Source organism: Lissotriton vulgaris, chromosome 1_2 (assembly GCF_964263255.1).
Source record: "Lissotriton vulgaris chromosome 1_2, aLisVul1.2, whole genome shotgun sequence".
Classification (NCBI taxonomy): domain Eukaryota; kingdom Metazoa; phylum Chordata; class Amphibia; order Caudata; family Salamandridae; genus Lissotriton; species Lissotriton vulgaris.
The window spans coordinates 23651412-23675568 of record NC_141686.1 but is presented as its reverse complement, the minus strand read 5'-3'; the positions used below and the strand labels follow the sequence as shown (position 1 = coordinate 23675568).

Here is a 24157-nt window from a genome sequence, read left to right as displayed (position 1 = left end):
TTGCTATATTTGTAGTAGAATTTAAAGGTATATATGAAAACTACAAAAGAGCATAGGAACCACAGCTTAAACAGCAAATATTTTGCACATAATGATCCCATCCCATGCATTCTTTCCCCCAGTAGTAGCACCTGAAAATGCTGCCAAGAAATACTTAATTATCCCGATTGTTAAGGTTGTATGTGAAATACACCACACTACAAAGTCATAACACAAACTATTGCAACATACCATAGTCCTAGTGTTTCCATGCCTAAGTGTGACAAATGGTATCAGGTATTGCTAATGCAAGTACTTCATTTATAATACAAGGAATGGCCTTTTCTACAACTGGTCTGATTCACTATGTTTGTTTTCCCACTGTAGACGCTGGAGGACAGAATGAAACTGGAGTGTAAATGTCACGGGGTTTCAGGCTCCTGTACGACGAAGACCTGTTGGACCACTCTTCCGAAATTCAGAGAGATGGGGTACATTTTAAAAGAAAAGTACAACGACGCGATTCATGTGGAAGTGGTGAGAGCAAACCGGCTGCGGCAGCCCACCTTCCTTACAGTCAAAAAGACCAGGAGCTACCAGAAGCCAATGGAAACAGATCTGGTGTACATTGAGCGCTCCCCCAACTACTGTGAGGAGGACTCCTCTACAGGGAGCGTGGGGACTCAGGGGCGGCTGTGCAACCGCACATCCCCACACGCAGACGGCTGTGATCTCTTGTGCTGTGGGCGGGGCTACAATACGCACCAATATACCAAGGTGTGGCAGTGTAACTGCAAATTTCACTGGTGTTGCTTTGTGAAATGTAACACGTGCAGTGAGCGGACTGAGGTGTTCACCTGCAAGTGAAGCACGTGGAGCATAGAAGACTCCAGGAGACTATTCAAGAGCATGGAGTCAATAAATGAATAGAGCATCATTTGCACATCTTAACTTTTCTACTGGATCTGGTTTGATTTTGCCCAAAATTATAGCCCCTGACACCCACACACAATAATGATGTTTCTTGACTTGAGGTTGGACCTGCAATAGGAAACAGCTGAGGTGACGGTGAGCAAAAAAGGCCGGCGTTTTCTTCACTTTATTTGGTGGTCTGACTCATAGAAGAAGACCCCTGTTTGAATTTTGGCCCACAGTGGAGGACTTGACAGAAATGGCGGGTCAGTTACTGTTGAAAAGAATGTGACAGTTTTTTTAATTCTACAGGGAAAAACTAAACCTTCATCACACAAGTGGACTTCTGTAAGATTAGGAAACTTCTACGGACGGTGAAATAGTGGAACCTTGGATTCCACTTTTGTGGGAAATGTTATTAGGGGGGATCAAATTTACAGTCTATATCAGCTGCCAGTCACACTGGAATGATTTTAAAGAACATTTAAGAAATATTATTTATGTTTAATAGCATCAAAAATCCTAAGCACTAACGGGTAGCTACGTCTTAATTCTGTACTAAGTGTAAACTTACTAGAACACAGGTTTTTTTTTATATCGATGGTTATCTCTAAGTATTTCAGTGCTACTGAGTCCTTAATAAAGAGGGCCTTATTTATATCACAACGTAGCAATAAGACCACATAAAAGTGTGGTTACCTGCTCCTGCTGCTGTAGCTATTCCCAGATTATATTAAATACAAATAATCTGTATAATTTTTTCGGAAATGTCACTGCTAAGCACTCTCAGTTTATAGAGTCAGTCTCATAAGCGTAAAGCAATATGTTCTAGAATCACAGATCACATCAGCGGGTTAGCAGGTATGAATCTCATAGATCCTAAATCCCAACCCAATGCCTTAACCACTAAACTATGGGATCCAGAACCGAGGAAGGAGGTCTGTTCATCTCTTTGCACCTTGATATTTTCATTAAACACTATTAATTTACAAATATTTAATTAGTGTGCAGGCTGTCAGAAAATGTCTGAATTCTCCTCTTTCATCCAGATAAATTTCACAAGGTGGGTCAAATTGTGGCATTTCGCTGCTGTGCACTTCATAAACGTGCCACAAACATTATGAAATGTGTGAATTTTTGGTAAAAAGAAGTCACAAAATATAGGATTTGCGGGGAGGAGGAAGATTTATTGAATCAAATTTGAGCCATTGGTTTTAAAATACTTTAGAGATTTTTACAAAGAAAACATGTGTCACCCCTTTCAGATTTTTACGGCTTTTTTCTTAGGAAAAAAATTGCAGCTAACTATAAGTTTGTACATTCTATTTTGACCGAAAGAAGGGAATGCATTACAGTTTTTCACTTACTGACCTTAGAGTAAACCCCTCATTGGATTCTTAGAAGTGTTACACAAGGAAAATGTTTGCTAGAACATTTCACAAAGGCATAACTGGACAAAATAGGCATAACTTCACAGTTCTCTTAAGTACATAACTTCCAATTTCACCCATTTCATCTAATCTTAACTAGAACTGTACGGGTCCCTCTTTTCAATATTTGGCCCAAGCTCATCCTCCCAAGCCTTGCCATGAATATTCGTCCTGGGTTGTGGGAGCTCATCTGCCAGTCTGTGTGCTGAAATTCTACTCCAAGTCCCACCTTTCCTGTTGTGGTGCTCACAAAGATGGAAGCCCAGCACTGGCCAGTCTCTGCAAGCCACAGCACAGCCTTTCAGACGCATGCCGACAGGTGTCACTCACAAACAATTTAATAAATAAAACAAATTTAGTAGCGCGCCCTGCATCGCAAAATGCGATGTAGTGCACGTTACGAAACGTGTTTTAATAAATTGTTTACTTACCTGCAATTATCCATATTCCGGTTTTTAGCACCCCCCACACTGTCCCTCCCCCTCCCCGCCTTTCTGCCCCACCGGAACTCCCTCCATGGGCCGTGGCTGCCGCTGCTACAACGAAAACGCTAGCCCCATCCCCGCCTGTTATAAACTTTTGCAGCTGAAAGCTGGAAAGGGGGGCTAATATAATTCAATGCAGGAGATGGGCCTGCTCAGGACCTGACTGAGACCGGCCTTGGGCCTGCTTCTGTTTTTGTTTTTAATGTGACAACCTTCAGATTGTAAGTAGTCCAAACCTAGGCGTGCAGGCTGAGGCGAAAGCACAGTCCTCTTGCATGGATAAAAAAGCCAATGTAAGTGACACGGCATTGAACAAGAGAAGGCATTTTCACAAAAATACAATTTCAGCCCCCGTAGTTCATCCCTTAAAACGTGATGAAACTTTGCAGATTATGGTCTGACCCCTAAATTTAGCACTTTCAGTCCTTCAGGGGATATCACTAATTTGTTGGGTGCATCGAAACCCCAAGAAGGAATTAGATCCTCGACGGGCCATGGGAAGCACTGCTTTTTTTTAGGTTTATAAAACGTCCCACCTCATCACAAATAATTCAAGGTCTAGATATGTTTTTAGCTTTACGATCAAAATACCACTGTCAAAAGCCGTAGAGGCAACCTAAAACAGCAAGTGTCAAGAGAAATAAATATGCTGGAGCTTATCAAAACAGTATATGGCACCCTATATAAGTAATAAAAGATGGGAGACAGCTTGTCTGAGAGGCACCCTATGTAAGTAATAAAAGATGGAAGGCAGCTTGTCTGAGAGGAACCCTATATAAGTAATAAAAGATGGAAGGCAGCTTGTCTGAGAGGCACCCTATATAAGTAATAAAAGATGGAAGGCAGCTTGTCTGAGAGGCACCCTATATAAGTAATAAAAGATGGAAGGCAGCTTGTCTGAGAGGCACCCTATATAAGTAATAAAAGATGGAAGGCAGCTTGTCTGAGAGGCACCCTATATAAGTAATAAAAGATGGAAGGCAGCTTGTCTGAGAGGCACCCTATATAAGTAATAAAAGATGGAAGGCAGCTTGTCTGAGAGGCACCCTATATAAGTAATAAAAGATGGAAGGCAGCTTGTCTGAGAGTCCACTGCCACCTTATAGCTGTGCAGTTCCACCAGGATGTTAGATGTGATGTTTGTAAATTGATCTGTGGTAGAAATGAGTATCTCATGTTCAGCAAAACACACAAAGGCTCATAACATAAGCAAACAATACAGGTGGTTGCCCATAAAAAGCGCATTTGTAAATACATACCATTGCTTTGATCCTTGTGAGTGAAAAAATAATTGTAACTAATACTTTCTGGATAGCCTGAAGCACCAAGTAGAAGGGTCTTCCTAGAGTAAGCATCTTGCCCCATGATACAGATAGGTGTTTTATTAACTTGGATCTCAGTGAATGGGCTCTGTACTGAAGTTGTTACCAAGCACATTATTGAACCATGTCTTGCACCACTCATGTCCGCGGCGCTTTGGGTGGCACCAAGAGCGGTTAATCAAAGATGGAGTATCAGATTTAGCAAACTCCCAAAGTTTATCAGTGCTGGAATTTTGTGAAAAGTGGCATTGAGAACTGTCTACGCCCACGTTAAACCAAATCTTCCTTTTGCAATTCAATGCACGAGGAGTAGAGACATGTCAAATCACTAGAGTCCCATTTTTGCTAAATCTGGCCTTTTATGGGAAGATGAGGATTTTGAGCAAATGACTAGGAACATCAAAAAACTCATGGATTTAAAATCCAGGTCATGCTTTCATAACACCTGGCACTTACACTGGAATGATAGGAAAACTCAAATATTTCAGATATTATTTATGATATGATACTACAACAAGTTGGTGTACAATTGGCAATGTTTTCAGTTTTTCATATTTTCTTTTACTGACTATGATGCCATTTGTTATGTTCAAAGTTATCCTTGCTTCTAACGAAATGTATTGTAGTAATGCCATATTTGCACACTAAAGGACAGTGATGTAGTCTGAGGCTCCAAGTATTGCTGATCACACAGGATTGGTGTATGGTCCATCAGAATAAACCAGGGCATCATTCCCATTAGCTCCCTGTACAGTACTATTGCGACCACTAACCTGAACAAAAAGGGGAAACATCCTTTACGACGCAACTTTTACCACACAGGTTTTTCAACGCAAGTCTTTACAACGACTTGCGCTGGGTGGCGCTCTAGGATAGGTAATAGTTTAATTTACTACCCAACACCTTCCCTACTATCCACGGGGACTGGAGTTGGAATAGTAAATTAAACTATTCACTATCCAGCACCCCCCAATGCAAGTCGTTGTAACGACTTGCGTTGAAAAACCTGCGTTGTAAAGGCATGCATGGTAAAAGCATGCGTTGTAACAACTTACATCCAACAAAAGGATATCTTTGAAATTATAATTTCACCGTATCTTATGGAAGTAGTGTTTGGCGTTGTTCGCTCAAATTATCTTGAACACCTCATCTCAGAACACCACTACCAATAAGACAGTCTCTTGGGACCCATAGTTACACCTGGTATCTCTGCCTACATTTTCTTTCAACAAATTCTCCATGACCAGAATGAGCTTAACCCCATGACTGAGTACTTCTTTGTGCTGCTGGTAACACAATTCAGTAGGTAAGACCTGGAGATTTAACTAAAACTACAATAGCAGCTATTATTCATGTTATTTCAGTGCTTGGTAAATATATGAATGGACTCCTCCCTGGAGTAACACTTATGACCTGCACTTTGTGTATATATTGACTGATCCGTGAGCCCCCAATGCTCCACAAGAGAAAACTTTACGTTTATTAGCTATTTAATTAATAGTTTAATTAACGGCTCCTCGACAAATAAATGGGGATGGAATGGTTCACAGTCTATGACGTCTTTTCCTAAACGGACGAGTAGGAGAATATTTTTTCTTTCTTCTGAAAGCTACTACTGGGAGACTCTGTGCAACCTAAACTATGCATTGCAAGGTAAGAGTGGGTGGGACTGGGACACCACAGCCGTCACCCCTAACATGAACACCATTTCTGCCTCATGAAAACATTTATATTTTATAGTTAATTATTTTTGATACAATAAAATATAAAGACACCTTTGCTAGAAAAGTAAAGAAAAATGAATATTCCTCGATGCAGATGTCTCCTTGTGGCAGCAGAATCTCTAGTGATTAGTTTGAGGTGCTCTTTCCACACAACAAGGGAGAAAAGCAAACTTAGCGGTTAAAAGCCAATGCAGTGGCGGACATTGCTCTTAACAAATACTACCTAACACAGCATAACATGCTGTTCTTCATAAAAACATGGGTTCCAAATTTCCAATTTATGGATGTAGTTTTGTTCAATCAAATGCACTTCATTGTATATTAAAGAGACTTCACCTGAGCATTGAAAATCTGGCGTTTTCTTTTGGTAGGTGGACCTGCCAACACACTCCGTCCGACCGTGTGTCACACAATGTCTGCTCTGCCCACACGGTCTGCAGGTGAAAAGCTGATATCACATGATGGAAGATAACATCAGCTGGAAAATCCTGTGTAGTGTGGGTTTCTAGCTCATGTTTGGGGCTGGGCTCTGCTAATGTTCATTGAGGGGTGGACATGGTCTTGCAAACTCCCTATGACATTAGAAGCAGCCTTGGAAGCTTTAGTTTTGAAGGGGAAGGGGTCGGTTCTCTGTGCAAAGCCCACCGCCTCTCTATGAACCTGCCCCCTCATGACTTGTAAAAGCTATGGGCTTATGCCCTGTCTTTCCACAGGCTCCCCCCCTCAAGCCTACATCTTCTCTCCCACAGTGAAATTAATCTGAAAGTTTGCAGTTCTGTAGGTGGGTTGGATGATTTATGTCTAGTTGAAAACCCCAAGCACTGCATTTTAGGGTTCCCAATGTAAGCACAGAATGTGGTAGCATTATTTAGATGTCATCAGAACACAAGTAATGTACAGCAAGTGTGTACTGCCGGATTTAATGTGCATATATAACGCACCCCGGGAACTGGAAGTGGTAGGTTACATTTATTCTGTGTTCCATCTACTTGCTCATCATAAGGGATATGCACAGCTTTAGAGCGTTCATACCATAAAAATAATGGGCCTCATTCTGATATTGGACCAATACCTCCACCCCAGATTTGCCACAAACAATGGTCACTGTAATCCTGGGAGGCGGGACAAGGTATTATTTGTGGGACCCAGAGGGTCATTCCAATACCAATTGCTCGAGTTCTCCTCCTTCACAGAATTTAAGCCAGATAATCTATCTGCTTGTACCATGTGAAGTCTGCAGGCAAAAGACAGATCTTTGGAGTTAACACAGATCTATTAGTGGCCCCATCGGAATTAAGAGCCAAGTAATAAAGGCCAAATAGTGATTATAGAAGACAAAAACAGCATCAAATTTAAATCCATGTTACACTATTCTCACAGAGAAGTTAATTGTCCTGCCAAGGAGCATGCCTTGCAGCTGTGATGTGCCTGCATCAGGGCTGGACTGGGACCTAAAGTAGCCCTGGCAATTTTCTCGGACCAGCCCCTGGTGAAACACTGCCTGGCGCGGGAGGCCAGAAATGCTTGCTTGCTGCTTTAGTTAGTGGGGGCCGCGATTGCAGCACTTCTGCAAAACTGGCCCCCAGTAACAAAACCGGCCCACCCTTACAGCCTCCCTGGAAAATTCCCGATGCCTGATACTGCCTGTCCGGCCCAGCATATGAGGACCAGCCCTTATAAACTTATATGGCGTATAGTACTTGGCCGTGACTGGTCAAAATAACTTTGCACCATTACATTATGTAATTGTGACACTTTTTTGACATAAAAATGAAAAGGGCTGCCCGTCTCAGCTTTCGCCCAATATGATTTGAAAGTTGTAGGCACCGGGTACCAAGTGCATCACTTTTCAGGGGTGGCTGCTCCATCACCTCCCCCCCCCCCCATTGCTCAGCAGTAAGGTGGGTCTGATGCTACATGGGCAGTGTCACTCTCTGTAATATTTGAACAAAATTTAGAATCTCATTGCAAGGCTCAGATGATCTGAATCAGGGTCTAACTGAGACAAAAAGTATGCTCACTCACCAAAATAAAAGCGGCCCTCACTAGCGAACCAGATAGCAAAAAAATTGCTTATATCCCGGAAATCATCAATTAAACTGGCCCACAACTGCTAAAAAGCCAGCCAATATTCTGATCTCTCAGACCAGCCCATTGGCCAGTTTAACCCTGATCTGAGCTTTTGGTCAACTAAACCGGGGGAAATGAAGACAAATGTACAAGCTCCATTCCAGCAGGTCATAGAAGAGTGACAGCATGTTATCTATTGAGCAATTGTTGAATGTCTTTGCTCTGGCATGCAGGTGGTCTTCAACAGCAAGCTTTGTGTTGGTTGTCCAACAGGAGCAGGTGCCATTGAAGGCGATGGCTCCCTGCTTGGAGCACCCTCTACCACTACTGATTTTTTCGCATTCAGACAGTGCCTTTACCACATACAGGGCTGACTTATAAGCTATGCCAACCTCGTCACTGTGGTATTCATTAATGCAATAACCTTAACCATTACTTATTATCTCATTATTAGAAATTTTAAGTTGATCTGCTGAGCTCTGACCTGTGATCATTTGAAATGCTACCAGCAGCAGAACCTTGGTTGCCAATTTGCAGTCCATTTGGAAAACAAGATTCGAAATATGCTATTAAAGGATTTCAGCAAACAATAATTGTTGTTTCTGTATTAAAATATTGCATGTTATGCATGATAGAAGTCTACAAAGATGTTCCCACTGAAACGATGTTTTTTGTTTACTGTTCTGCTACTTACAAAAAGACTTAAAAAAATTTGGATTAACCGCTGTGCATAAATTCTTTTTTCATAGTTTTCTGTCCCATGTCTTGAAAGTGGTGTGGTGAGTACTTATGTTTTCAGTAAGTTTGGAAAAGATACTATCCGAAGGATGCTGAGCACACAGAAGAGCAAGTCAAGAAGAGAAGCAGTAGCTCTAGCTTAGCTGCATAGACCTCCCCTGTGGATTAAAACATTTTAAGAAAATTAAAGACCAGCCATGCATTTAGAAAAGCTGGAACGTCACATCCAAGGGAGGGCTACCATTACACTGAAAGCTCCATCTATCGTTGGGGGGTAGTGGCAAAAGGGCTAATGTATCTACTGCAGCCATCCGTATTTGACACTATGGTCAAAGATTTGAATCTCTGAAGTCCACAATTAGAGTACCACTGAGGTGAGCAGCAATCAACATCAATTATCTTCTAATGCCTTCAATTACCCTCTGGGGGGGTATGTGCGCACAACAAATACATTTTATGTCATTGCAGACACAATGCAATTACATAAGCAAAGCTTTCTACATATTAAGCCTACACCCCATCCACTACCGTATGTGTACAGTAAGCAACTCAAAATAAATCATTTGAGGGTTTCCTAACTGCTCAATAAGCAGTATTCTTGCATGTGAAGTAGTGATCATCTACACTCAGTGTGGCTGACCGTGTTGTGCTGAGAGGGCATGGTATACTCTGCTTCACGCACAGCACTGGCACTGTTCCTTGTGAACTCAATGGTACATGTTACAAAGTGCACATTAGCGGCAGAAGGCTCTCCTGACATATGCAACATAGTCTAGGTACACTTGGGTTATCCACCAGGTCAGCAGAGGCTCTGGCCCCAACTCCCCTGGCAGAGGACTGCTCTCCATATGTAGACATTCCCACTTTCCTGTTGGAGATTTTTGTGATGAAACTGCATCCACCATTGCAGCGGATGTGCTTTCATCACTGCTGATTACTGGACGGTGCATGTTTTTATCTACTCAGCTTTCAATTATGTTTTTCAGTAGCAAATATCAAAAGGCTATTTCCTGAAAATTAAAATGCTGATGGCTGGCCATAACAAGCACTGAGTTTTCACGATATGTGTTGTCCTGGGCGGAGTTCCGCTATGCAGTTAGTAATAAATTCCTCCTTCACCACTGCTGTGGTACCTTTGGTATGGAAGCAAGCCCAGGTAGTCCCCTTGTTGAAGAAGCCTTCACTGCACCCTAACAAACTGGACAACTTTCACAACATATCTCTATTGCCTTGGGCAGCCAAAGTCGCTGAGGCCCACATCAATAACGTCCTCTCGAGCTTTTTGAATAACACTAGCGTCTTGGACCGCTCCCAGAATGGTTTCCGCCCTGGTCACAGCACTGAGACTACGCTCTTGGCAGTGACCGAACATCTGCGAACCATTCTGGATGAGGGACAGACAGCGGCCTTGATACAACTCAATCTAAGCGCTGCTTTTGATAGGTCTCACACTGAATCCTCCTACAACGCTTAGAGGAGGCAGGGGTGGTGGGTTTGACCCTGGATTGGTCTCTATCTTTTCTGTCTGACAGAAAATTTCAGGTCACTGCCTGCCCTTTTTCTCCTGTGTCCATTCTATCAAGCAGGGTGTCCCTCAAGGCTCGGCCTTGAGTCCCATACTTTGCAATCTGTACGTGCAACTCCTGGCTGCGGTGGCAAGAGATCATGGTTTGACCATGGTCTCGTATGCCGTTGACACGCAGCTGGTGGTGGCGGCCCTCTCTGATGATCCCACGCGTGGCGCTACAAATTTAGGAATGGTCTGTCGGTGGTCGCACATTGGATGACCACCAACTGCCTTCAGGTTAATGCTAATAAGTCGGACGTGCTGTTGGTGGGGAGAGATAAGGGGCTTTAGAGCACGCAATGGTGGCCAGCGACCCTGGGCAGTGCTCCCACCCCGAAGTCGAAAAGTGAAAAATTTTGGGGTATGGCTCAATCCCACTCTTGAGTTCCAGGAGTATACTAAGAGGGTGGCAGGCACCTGTTTTGGTCTTCTTCGGGGTCTGAGGCCTATGCTGGGTTTTTTCGATCCACCCACTTGCCAAGTAACAGTCCAAGCGACTATCCTATCTAGGCTTGATTACTATAACACTCTCTGTGAACCCGGTGCCTTCTCGACTCACGGGTTCACACTCTGCGACTCTGGGCAATAGCTTGCTTAATCTCCACATCGGCCCCTCGCGGTGGGATGCCTGGCTTTCACCTGGTGGATACCCTGCCAGGGTATCTCACAGGGGAATACCAGGACGGGTTCCCTAAGCAAGCGCGGAGATGCCCCAGGGTAAGTCATGCGCTATATAAGCTTCATACATTTACATTTACATTTACATCATGCTAGGCGCCAATAAGGCAGAAGTGACTCGTTTTCAGCGAGTCCAGAATGCAGCTCCCCGAGTTCTGTTGAGGCTCCCCAGAATGTGTTCCGAGATGGGTGCAATATACTGTCTGCTTTGGCTGCCGATAGCCAAAAGGATCGAATTCAAATCGCTATGCTTGGCCTCCAAAATATTAAAGCTTTCTTCCCCTGAGATCCTGTCAATCAATCAATCAGTGACACTTATAAAGCACGCTACATACCCGTAGGGTCTCAAGGCGCAGGGGGGGGGGGGGTGCCGCTACTGCTCGGACAGCCAGGTCTTCAGCTTCTTCCTGAAGGAGAGGTGGTCTTGGGTCAGGCGCAGGTCGGTCGGGAGGGAGTTCCAGGTCTTGGCGGCCAGGTAGGAGAAGGACCTTCCTCCTGTAGTCGCTCTTCGGATGCGGGGGACGGCGGCGAGGGCGTGGTTGGCTGATCGGAAGTGGCGTTTGGGAGCGTAGAAGTTGACTCGGCTGTTGAGGTAGCTCGGGCCTTGGTCGTGTAGGGCTTTGTGTGCGTGGGTGAGGAGGCGGAAGGTGATTCTTTTGTTGACGGGGAGCCAGTGAAGGTCTCTCAGATGTCCGGAGATGTGGCTGGTTCGTGGGATGTCGAGGATGAGTCTGGCTGAGGCGTTCTGGATCCGATGGAGTCTCTTCTGGAGCTTGGCGGTGGTACCGGCGTAGAGGGCGTTGCCGTAGTCCAGTCGGCTGGTGACGAGGGCCTGGGTGACGGTCTTCCTGGTCTCGGTGGGGATCCACCAGAAGATCTTCCGTAGCATGCGTAGGATGTTGAAGCACGCCGAGGAGACGTTGTTGACTTGCCTGGTCATGGAGAGGGAGGAGTCCAGGATGAAGCCCAGGTTGCGTGCATGGTCTGTCGGTTTGGGTGCGGTGCCCTGGGCGGGAGGCCACCAGGAGTCGTCCCAGGCGGAGGGTGAGGAGCCCAGGATGAGGACCTCCGTCTTGTCCGAGTTCAGTTTCAGGCGGCTGGTCGTCATCCACTCGGCTACCTCTTTCATCCCTGTCCAATCTCCTGGCCCCATATGTTCCCACCCATCAGCTACGCTCTGCCGAGCAACACCTGGTTGTGATCCCTCATGTGAAGTGCCTTAGAGCGGGTGGCCGGTCTTTCCGGTATCTCGCAGCAAAACTCTGGAACTCCCTCCCTGTTCAGATCCGTCATATCGATTGCTTACTGTCCTTTCGTAAGGCCACCAAAACTCACATGTTCTCTCTGACTTAGCCCCTGCTCCTCCTCTGACACTGCTATGATCGCAGGGATGCCTCTTCACTGAGGCAGCTGTGCACTATATAAGAATACTTAACATAACATACCATAACAGAACACCGCAAAATGACCCAAAAACTTTACTGGCAGCAGAGTGCGTTATGTCACGTCATTCATGCTGATTGTTTGTGCCGGGTATTTGTCCCGTGCTGCAAAATCAGAGCGATCTGCACCATGCGCAGCGCAACAGGGCGCTGATTCTTTCTGCTGCTCAAGTAGATGTTCTACTCGAGCGGCAGCTTCCTCAACGCAAACGGAAGGGTTCTCAACGTGAGTAGAAGTGGCCATCTGCGACCGCCTGCGTTGAGAAATCTTGCTAGGAGGTGATCTGGAATAAGATTTTCCTCGCTCGCACTCGACACCGTTAAGTGGGAGCAAGGAAACAACTCCACTACACGGAGCAGAGAGTACATGGAGAGCAGAGTGGGAAAAACTCTACAAACTCCGCGAGCAGAGCAGAATTTCACACCCAGGCCTAGATGTGTGTCGGGGCCTTGACTGATTTCTGTGCAGAGACCCACCATGCCTGGCAAAATCCATGGCAGTTGCCTGCCCTTGATCCAGAGCGGCTCTCCAACAACCCCCAATACTTATTTTGCTTAACCCAGGAACAATAACACTGCAAGTTACACGCAATCACACATACCGTTACTCCTGAATCAGCGACAAAGAGGGCGAGCTGCTGGTTAGCGGGTTACCTAAGATTTAAACTTGATACATTTATATACATATTTTATAGTATTCAACTTATGCTAACATGTTATCTGGAAAACTCTACATCAAGGTACTCCACTATTTGGTCAATGGATCATCTAGTAGAAGTTTATTGATGGAGACTAAGACCAGCCTAATCATAGTAATCCTATAACTTTACCAATTTTATTCTGTCATGACATTTCATAAATTAATACCAGACTCGATTTTATCTACTTCATTTAGGAAAAAGGCTTTTAAAGATTTATCTAGACAAGCAAAATTAAAGCAATTTATTTAGTACATGTTAAAGAAAATGAAAATTTTAGAAAATACATTACGAATTTGTGCTAAGAAAAATTAACAGAAACGCACAGGTTCCCAATCTGTCTCTCTATTTCTCCTCATTGCTTCCCTACCAAAACAAAAATCTGTATTCGATCGTTCTTCTTTGCCCCATCAAAAGTTACAGTCTAAAAAATGTTCAAAGTCTTTAGCACCATAAAATAGTTCAAACCGACAGCAGGTCGTGGTGCAAAATAAATCTGTGGAGCAAGCTTTTTTCTCCCTCTTGAACAAGCTCTTTTATACCCCTTTTCTCTAACTAATTTAAAATGGAAACTTTTAGGGTCCACAGTTCATTCTGGTTGGTCCATTAGAGGGGTGGTGATGATCACCTCATTCATTCCGTGTTCATAGCAGTTTGTATTTTTGGGAAGTCATCAACAAAATATTCCCATAGCATTTATCTCCGATTTATGCTGGTCATTCTCCTTTTGTTATAGTCCTAGTTATTTTTTTCATCCTTGCTGTTCCTTTCACACAGTTTTAGATCCGGGCATCTTTTGGCATACTTTCGTGCCCTAGGCCAAGCTGACCTGGACATCACTCACTTCGCGTACAGGCCATTCCATTTACTCCGCATTTGTGAGCGTGCATGCGTGGAGGCCTTTTCTTTCAAACTGATGTCAACGCTTCAGTCACCAACCATTTTTCACCCGACAGGTTACATAGGCCTCAATGAGCGAAAACAAACAGAACATTTGATTTTGAATTATAGCCCTTCTGTTTGCCTCCCACCATTCTAATATTCCCAGTTAGTTGTTACCTAGCATTAAGCAACACAGCTAGCATTTTTTACTTACCAAGTGCATTTTCTTTCTTTTGCCACAACATACAATTTCTCTATGAGAAGCATAAGCACACATACTTGTTTGCGTATAAGTACATTATGATAGCACTATATTAATATGACTTGTTCCCATTTATTAGTATGTTAACTTTGCAAGTAGACATTAGTTTCCCACGTGTATTTTAAAATGTCTAAGTGCATTTTGTTGATTATTTTTTCATGCATCACACCATTAATTCTGTTAATTGTTATATGAAATTGTTTTTACAAGCGGTGCACAACGTTTTTGTCTCTCACCTGCTCCATCAACTTCCCCCTTTGATGATTTTATCACTACACAATCATCCCACTAAATTTCTTCAAGAACATGTTGTAGGCTCTTCAGTTTTTAGACTTAAATATCTTCCATAATTTGACCTCTTGAATTCTTAAACATTTTCTCCTTTAAGCTCATTTTCACCCAATTCACGTTCCCTCTGTTTACTTTTTTCTATATTCATTTTTATTTTTATTGCTGCTCTTTTTTTTAATACAGACACATCCTAATCTTATCAATCATGCTATTATTACTATTATTGTTACTGGTATTAATATTTTCCCAACTAATGAACTACTTATTTCAGCAAACCAATTCTTTACATTAGGAAAACTCTTACCAAGTTTCTCTAGAACACCATCAACCTCCAGTGGGATTATTTATTTATGTAATTCAGTAATATTTTTAATATACTGCTGTATATTCTGACTTTTATCTGGAATATAAGTACAACAATGTTGCACTTTCAATATTCCACAGACTCCTCCTTCTTTTGCCAATAAGATATCAAGAGCAAGTGTATTTTGCATTACCATAGCTCTCATAGCAACCATTTCAGTGTTTACCATTACAAATCCTCCAGCTGTACTTGTAGATAAATGATCCACTATTGTTGACAATTTTCTAAATTTATTTGCATTAAATTATATTCCCACTGCTGGTATCAGTGCACCAAAAATATCTCCTACTATTTCTAGAAAACATTTCCTTCTCCTACGTGTTAAGGGTTTACCTATTTCATGAATTCCATTAGAACCTCTATCTACATGGAACATTTGAGGAAAGACTAAACCTACATAACAGGTCCTGTACCAGTGGTCAGGCAATTTATAATAAGCTTTGTTACCACAGATAAAGTACCATCCAGGAAATACAGGATCAATTCCCCCCTTAAAATCTCCATCCCCCAATAATTCTGTGTCTTTGCAATTACTTGCTCCCACAAAATAGTTATCATACACCGTGTTATCTTTTCAAGTACAAATCTTTCCCTGTTGGGGAAGTTCTATTCCCATTGCAACATTAGTATCACTTTTTACAAAATTGTCTTCATTATAATTCAGTGAGGATGATTTCAATTTACTTGCTGTAGCTTTTCTTTGATAAGTTAGTCTCCTTTCTTCTGCCATTTCTAAAAACGCTTCCTCTGCTTTCTTCAATTGACATGTCCGATTGTTTTGTTTTTGTATGCATATTCTATTGTCAATTCATCAATTTCTAAGAAAAATTCCCCCAAAACTTTAGCAAGTTTCTCTTTGTTCATTCTATGTTCTACGGCAACTTTAGCAAAAATGTCTTCAACATCAGAATAATAATATTCTAATTTCCCAGTTTTGTCAAATAAACTAGCTACAATACTACAAGTCATTCCATAATTCAAAGGAAGGTAAGGGTAGGTTAACCCCTATGATACAGATGCAGGCAACTGCATACAGGCGTAGCAGTCTGGTACATCTATAGTTTCTACATATTCTTTCAGCAATCTAGAAAAAACATTCTTTGAAAAATCATTAATAGATCTATCTTTGTGTAACTCAGTTTTATCTATTAGTTCTACATCATTCTTTGTATCATGTATTTTCTCACTCTTATTATCACCATTATTTCCATATGAATTCTCAAAACTTGAATGAAATGGAATAATTATTGCTAAAATAGTCCATATAAGCATTATAAAAGGAGTACCTATTACACACATTTTACACCATTTGCGTAACATTCCACATTTTGACTTATTAGCAGGCATTTTTTTTTACAGTGTCTCTTTTCTCCTTCCCACACAAAAATATGTGTCCTTCAAAAATTCGTTATTTAATTTTTTTCGTTTGACTCTTCTTTGGTTTGCCACCTTTACTTTTTCATATTTCAAAACATAATTTTTCCTTTTTCTTTTTCTTTTGCCCTTTTCACTTACCAGAGTCACTTTGATATTCTTGGTTACTTTCAACTTCCGGTATGTCAGGTAAGGTGATGTACACCCACTCAGGTGATTTATACTTTTGATTTGGTCTCCTTACTCTTTTGGGTCTTTGTAAAATGTCTTTATTCTTCTCTTTTTGACCTTCTTGGCTAGATATTTCGTTTACTTGTTCTTGTGGTATTCCATTTACTTTTATCAGTTTGAACTGTAGTCCTTTAATCTGTGTAGGCCAATTATCTCCCTTTTTGGACTTTTTAATCACTGGTTCAATTGTTTCACCTTCAACTCTCCGCGTCCTTTTTCTGGAACTCTTTTTTAAAGTAATTTCTCTGTCAGTCAGTCAGTCAGTCAATCCACTTTATTCGATTAGTTAAAATCATAGAAGTACAAAAATCAAACCACAAACATTGACAATGTTATAAAAAATGTTGACATAATAATTTAAAATACACAAACATTGTTTCAATTCAATTGATTAAAAATACTAACACTAAAACATACCCTTTATCCCTTAAAATTACAGTGAACATTACAATATTACTTAAGAAGAAAACATCATTAAGCTTCTCTTATTCTTTAGCCTCACAGCAGCTACCAAGAACGATGCAATATTGAAAATATCCCAAGGGTTACACAAAGACTGTAAGAAGACCAATGCCGTTCTAACCTGGGTGAAGCCTCGGTCTCTCAGGATAGGAACCAGGAATCCCAAACAAATTTCGGAATAAAAGTCACAAAACATCATGAAGTGCAAAGTGTCCTGGGGTGAAAAATTATCACATTGGCAGGGTTCAGCATCAGCAGGATTGCACCATTCCCGATAATCCCCCAATGTGAAATGAATTAAATTCAAGCGGAGCCTGGTTAGGAGCCAACGAAGATAAAGCTTGTTACTAATGATAAATAAGGCTCCAAATTAATTGATGTTTTTAACAAGTAATGGGCCCTAACTAAAGGTTTGCATAGCTTCTGTTCTTCTCGTCCCATTATCAAAACCTTATTAAAATTCAATTTTACCCAAAACACATCCTTCCTGATCTTATCTGGTTCCTCATACAGTTCTGGCCGTCCTACTTTAATAAACATACTTTTAACATACGCCAGCCTTTTTATTTTTTTGGGACTTATCTAACTTCACACAGTCCCGTAAAATCATATGATTCAGGGTTAAATCAGGGTTCAGCCAAGATTTGAGCCAGTATACCAACAAAGCTGTATTCAAAATATCAGTAACATAGCCGAGCCATAACTCCTGGTGTATAGCATACGATGGGGTAGACTGTGGGACAAACAGGAAACTCCGTGGAATTTGTTTTCAGCTATCTGAATCCCTACCTGTTCTTTATAGCCCCAAATGGAGGATCCATAGGCCGCAAAAGCCAGACACTTGGCTTTATAAACCTTTAGAATAGCCTCTATCGGTCTAGCCCCCAATCGCTGTGCAAACCCTATAAGAGGTGAGGAAGCTCGTATAACTGCATTCTTTTTAACATTTTGTTGCAGAACCCAGGATGACCTGTCATCAAATAGGACTCCCAGATAAGAGAAGGAGGACATGGGGGAGATTTCCACTCCATTACAATAAAATGTTTTTCTATCTCTACGGCCTACTGTCATAGTTATTCACGATTAAATCCAAAGAGTGCATAAAAGTTCCGAAGGCGTTTAGGAGCCGCTGAAGGCCCACTGCAGTACGAGCTAAAAGTACAGCGTCATCCGCGTATAGGAGAACAGGGATTAAGCAATCTCCCACATGCGGGATATCCAGAGCCACCTCCACAAGCACTTTATCCAGATCATTAATATAAAGGGTAAACAGCAGGGGTGCAAGAATGCATCCCTGTCGGACACCCCTACTCGAATTAAAAGATCTAGTGCAGTCACCAGCCTGCGTTATCCTAACCGAGGTTGCCGATGTTGGTGAAGGTTAGATAAAAAGTAGACTAAACAAGGGTCAAGACACTTTTCCAGTAAGATATTCCAGAGCTTTGACCTGTTAACCAGGTCAAAAGCGGCAGATAGATCCATAAAAGCCATCGTCAGGCACTCCTCCTTGGCCATAGTATATTTGCCAATTAATAAGTGCAAATTTAAATACTGGTCCATGGTGCTCCTGCCGTATCTAAAGCCATATTGCATATTAGATAAAATCCCCCTCTCATGTACCCAATCAGTGATTTTAGTTAGGATTACCTTTCCCAAGATTTTTACAAAAGAATCAATGAGGGATATCGGCCAATAACACCGGGGATCCCATCGCTGCCCCTTTTTGAAAATGCGAATAATGATTGATTTTGACCAGGAGGCCAGAAAACCAGCTGAGCCCACAGCACTAAAAATATTTGTGATGATTTTGGCCCAGAATTGGGTGTTACTTTTATAGAGGTCTGCAGGAACGCCATCTGGTCCTGGTGCTTTATTACTAGCAGTGTCTCTTATGGCTTTCTCAATTTCCCCCTTGTTAAACTCAAGCGGGGTACTGGCTTGGTGAGTGAGGACCAGGGCGTACAATCCACAACCCCCACCGACTCATAAATCGCTTCAAAATAGGAAAGCCATTGGGCTTCAGTACTATTACATTCCTGGACCACATTATCCTTCCCTGAAAAAAAAGGGGTGTTTATGATGGAGAAGTGTGGCTCACTGGTTAAAGGAGGCAGACCTGGAAGCAGAGGTCAGTCCGGGACCAGAGTTCAATTCCCGGCTCGGCGGGGTCTTGAGTCCTAAAATGTCCATGGACTCGACAATTCTCGCTCCAGTGCCTCCTCGATTCACGGGTTCACACTCTGCAACTCTGGGCAATAGCTTGCTTAATCTCCACAACGGCCCCTTGTGGCGGGAGGCCTGGCTTTCACCTTGCGGATACCCTGCCGGGGTTATCTCACAGGCGAATACCAGGACAGGTTCCCTAAGCAAGCGCTTAGAGACCGGTTGGTGATTTGCGCTATATAAATTCCTGTACATTTACATTTACATCATTTACATGATAGTCCAGAACCTTGAACTATCACTTAGCACCGACAGCGATGAGTTCCACGCCTCATCCTTAATATCCTTTTTCCGGCTGTGAAGCGCTAACTTATATTCCTTCCTCCTCCCGCTATCAAATCCCTATCCCGCAGTTGTTTTTTCACGACTAAAATTAAAGACCAATGGGATTGAGAGCATTTCTCATCTAACCAATTAGGACCACACTTAGGTCTCATTTTAGTTTTTAAACACAGATCAAGGCTTACTTGTGTACAAATTCCCTCAAAAGCTACAAGAACCGCATGCTTGGAACTAAGAGGGTCAGTGCAAATAGCGATATGATCTGTGCATTTCTCACACAGGCCCTTTAAAAACTTTTCTGGGTTTATATTAGGCCATCTAAGCCTCCTCCCTTGATCACAGGGTAGCACCTTATTTGAAACCCAGTTCCTGCCACCTTTGCTCAAAATACCACAGGTAATGTCCAGGATTAGAATGACGGGATTATGATCACTCCAAAGGGATTCCTGGGCATTGTAGAGGATCACCTTATTCAATAATGAGGGGGACATGAAAATGTAGTCTATAACGGTATTACTATCCTTGGCTTTAAACGTGGGGAACTGATCTCGAGGGTCAGCAAAACTAGCTTAAAAAGTATCAGCATCCGTTAAAAGCAACTCAAGTCCCTCACCCCGTGTGGTGTGCTCAAAATGTGGGGTCTTGGCAAAATTAAAACCATGCGGGTCATTTAATGAACAATGTAAATCACACAAATGCAAATTAAAATCACCCATTAATAAAACATAAAAAGAAGTGGATTGCTTTAGCTTATAATCATTAAGAAAATTACTCAGAGTGCTTAAATGCTGGTTTACGTAGTCACACTCCCCCGAATTGTAAATATTCACTAGCAAGAGCTTATAGCAATTTAGTTTACTAAGCTTCAGTATTAAACAATGGGGAGAGTCTAACTCTAACCTTTCTACAGAGCATCTTAGGTCTAAAGAGAGGGGAAGCAAGAGACCACCTTTTGTCCTGCCCGCTGAAGCTGGGCATGCCGCTAAAGAGAATGAGCTAAAGCCATCCAGCCTGAAATTATTCCCCTTATGCCAGGTCTCCTGGAGGGCAATTATTTCATATTATTTTATGAAGGATAGCCAAATGGGATCGTCTCTCTTCGATCTCAAACCCACAATATTCTAGCTCAAGACGCTGCATTTGTTAGTGTGATCGCCCACTTGTTCAGCTCTACCCTAATTGACAGAACATGGGTCAGGAGAACGAGGAACACTGCCCGAAATAGTATCTCCAGATATGATGGGATGAGCCGACCCTGTACTTATCACCATCTGTCAAATTATCTTGGGCGTAGGGGAAATGGCGGATTGACTATTAACTTCCTTTAACACCAGAGCATATACTGGTGGAAGTTAATCACAGGCATCTAAGCCTGACAGAGGGGCAAATCTAATGGCTAGTTCAAGATCAGGGGATCTCCCTAAGGGTCCATAAAATGCACCCCAACTTCTCCCCCCTAACTGGGGTGGCTGGTCCGGTCTATAAAAAAACCCTCATGGTAAAAGGGAGATTTCCCCACGATAACACCCTTGCCTTCCATTCCCTAAGTGCTCCAGCAGAGATGTGACAACCCATTCGTTATTGAAATTGGCGATTACACAGTCCCCCCATCCTTCCTTGAGTGACCAATCCGAGAAACCCGTCTTGCCATTATCATTTGATTACAGATATCCCAAACCCCTCTATCTTCAATTGGGCTGTAAACCAGTGCATGGTTTTGGCCATTAACTGGTCGGTTGATTTGGAATGCATGACGTGTAAAGTCGGTACATTCCTCAATACCACTACCAAAGGAGCAGCGGCTGGTGGAAGATGTAATACCCCGTGACCATCCTTAACACAAGTATGGGCCATACCATTCTGCGGTGCAGCGGGATTACTTCCGGGCTGTCCATTTGCTAGCATAGGTTGACTACCCATACCACAATTAGAACAATTAAAAATGTTGTGGCCTGCTAGACTACCCCAGGGTCTATTTCCCGCCTCCCTTGGGGAACTCGGTATTAACCGGGCGAATTCACTGGAGATATTCCCATCCTCACCCACCTGACCACCCTGAGTTAACAGCCCCACTACAGAGATTAGACCTTCTCTATCAGTTCTACTGGAAGATGGAACCCGAGTGTTGGAAGTCGGTGTAGGCGAGGTGGGGTCAGAATTTACTACATTACTGAACACATTTGATTGGGTTTCAATTGCCCAACCTGTTTTTAACAACGAGGTTTCAATAACATGAAGATTAGGTACCACAATCAATTCAAAATTAGTCAGTCTTTCTTCAATACGAATTAATCTATCAATGATAGGAGAAAGAGATGACCTAATTATGGCCCCCATCTACCCCATAGGGCCTCCAGGGCTTCAGAGAGGACACCCAAGTGATCAATATTCACAGTGCCTTTGATAGATATTATGGACTGCTGATCTAATATCAATGAGGGTGTCACAGTCACTGAACCGCCTTTGTTTTTAATCTTCTGAAATTTAGCACTCTTCGGCCTTTGCGGCCCCCCTCCCCTCTTCCTCTTTGTAGACGGCTCTGGCACAATTACCATGGGTTCCTTAGGTTGCGATTTAGCTTTAGGCGCAGACCTAGTCAAAACACGTGGCTGGGTCCAGCAGATGTACCTTTACAAACCAGATCATCAACATGAGGGCCACCAGAGGCTTCCACAATAGCCGACAAATCTAGCAAAGCACTAGGGGACTGCATGGCAACTTCAACTAAACAGCAAGGATTAAGGCTTGCGGCCTCTGGGCGTTCTGGCATGCGTGCAGATATCAGACCGCCCAATGACGAACGTTTAGGTTGTAAGACATCTAGGGAAAGACGCCGCTCAGTCAGGGCGATCTCATGAGCAAGAACAGAGCTAGCCCTGATAAAAAATTGGTCCAAGGTCCCTGCGACGCTTCCCCCGGAAGGTGCAGGTCGAATCTTTTCTTCACAAGAATTCATGTCAGACTGAGTTCAAAAGAAACAGGGAGCCCAAAGTCCCGGATAAACTACAAGCAATGAACAAACAAGTAGACCTACTGTACCACCGATGATAGAGGGGGGGCCCAGCCTGGCCTCTACCGGGCTCGAACAGGCTTAAATGGCCCCGCCTTGGCCCGGGCTTCGCCCGGCACACGCCTGCGCGCGTTCCGCGAAGCAGAAGTGGTAATGCACTAAGTAGGCAGTGGCAATGCGGGAATGTGGCTCGATGCGGGCATGTCCTTTGGCCCCCTGGGACATGGAGTCCCACAACAACATTGCAGCGTTCAGGTCCTCTCTCTGCGGCAAGCCACTAAGTAGGCAGTGGCAATGAGGGAATGCGGCTCAGGTGCGTGCGTGTCCTTTGGCCCCTTGGGATATGGAGTCCCACAACAACAGTGCAGCATCCAGGTCCTCTCTCTGCGGCAGAAACGCAGTGGCTTCTCTCTCACTTTCATCAGACTCAGTTTTAGCTTTATCTTTATTTCTTCGTATGTTGAATTTTATTATTTCTGGTTCATCTTCTGAGTCTTGTTTTTCTCCAGTCAATTCATTACATTCGCAAGGAATCTCTTTATCACTGGTACTTGGATTCTCACCCGCATCGTGAGTTACTTCCTTTTCTCCAGTTTCAAGATCGTTATTCCTTCTTTCAGAACCTTTAATTTGACTTTCAAATTTTCCCTCTTTACCAGTTTTATTCTGTTCTTTTTCAGTGTCCAAACTTTTTTCCAGATGTCGACTTGCAGGTCGATCTTCAAGATCTGGAATTTCAATTATTTCAGTCTCAGTTTCTGATGTCGAACTTATATCTGATATGTCCAGATGTCGTCTCACAGGTCGATCTTTCTTATCTGGAACTTTGTCAGCTGTCCCTTCTGCATCAGAATCTGAACTAGTATCTTCTTCCCATAGCTGGTTCTCAGGCTCTGGTACTCGAATGGCGTGGCTTGCGTGCACCAACCTTTTAACTCCTGCACATTTTACTAATGTAGTGCTCACCACTAGACCATTTCTCCTTTTGTGTACTTTTATTCAGACCCAGTCTCCAGGACTTAAATCCTGGGCTGGATGCTTTTCCTTAGTACATGCATCAGTTCCAACCTGGTGAAACACAGAATTTATTGTATCAGATAAGCCCTTGCAGTAATCCAATATGATATCATCATTTATGGCTAGTAGTTTGTTGACATGTACAAATGCTTGTCTCATTACTCGTCCCATCAGTATCTCATGTGGACTTAAACCAGTTTTTCTGTCTGGAATGCTTCTTAAGGTCATTAAAACAAATGGCAAACAATCAGGCCATTTTAGTCCAGTGGCCAAACACATTTTTTGAAGTCTGTTTTTAATTGTTCCATTAAACCTGCTCAACTACCCCAGAGGCCTCTGGTCTGTAGGCGCAATATGATTTCTGTTGACAATCCAGTGCCTCACAAATCAATTGTATCAATTCATTTTGAAAATGGCTCCCTCTGTCTGTTTCAATAGTTACTGGAAATCCGTATCTCTGTATCACTTCGCTTAACAAAAGTTTTGCTACAGTCACTCCATCATTCCTGCTGGTAGGGAAAGCCTCTATCCATCTTGAAAATAGACAGATGATCACCAATACATAACGCAGTCTGTTGCATGGTGGCATTTCGTATGACAGGACCACCCTCCCGTCCTATGGTTCCCTAACTCACAACAGTTTTTCTTCCTGGATTCAATTGCTGGCACGTCAAACAACGTTGACACAAACTCTCGGCAATGGCACAGAACTTG

At 42.9% G+C, this 24157-nt stretch overlaps 1 protein-coding gene across 2 annotated transcripts in view; it reads left to right on the top strand.

Moving 5' to 3' along the window:
• Positions 1-1265, top strand: part of WNT7B (Wnt family member 7B) — a 457578-nt gene extending 456313 nt beyond the window's left edge. For both annotated transcript variants that reach the window (XM_086952752.1, XM_086952751.1), the window contains exon 4: positions 367-1265. In XM_086952752.1, the coding sequence (XP_086808878.1) occupies positions 367-846 (480 nt within the window). In that variant the 3' untranslated portion in view covers positions 847-1265. The remainder of the gene's footprint in view (positions 1-366) is intronic.
• Positions 1266-24157: the final 22892 nt, after the last annotated feature.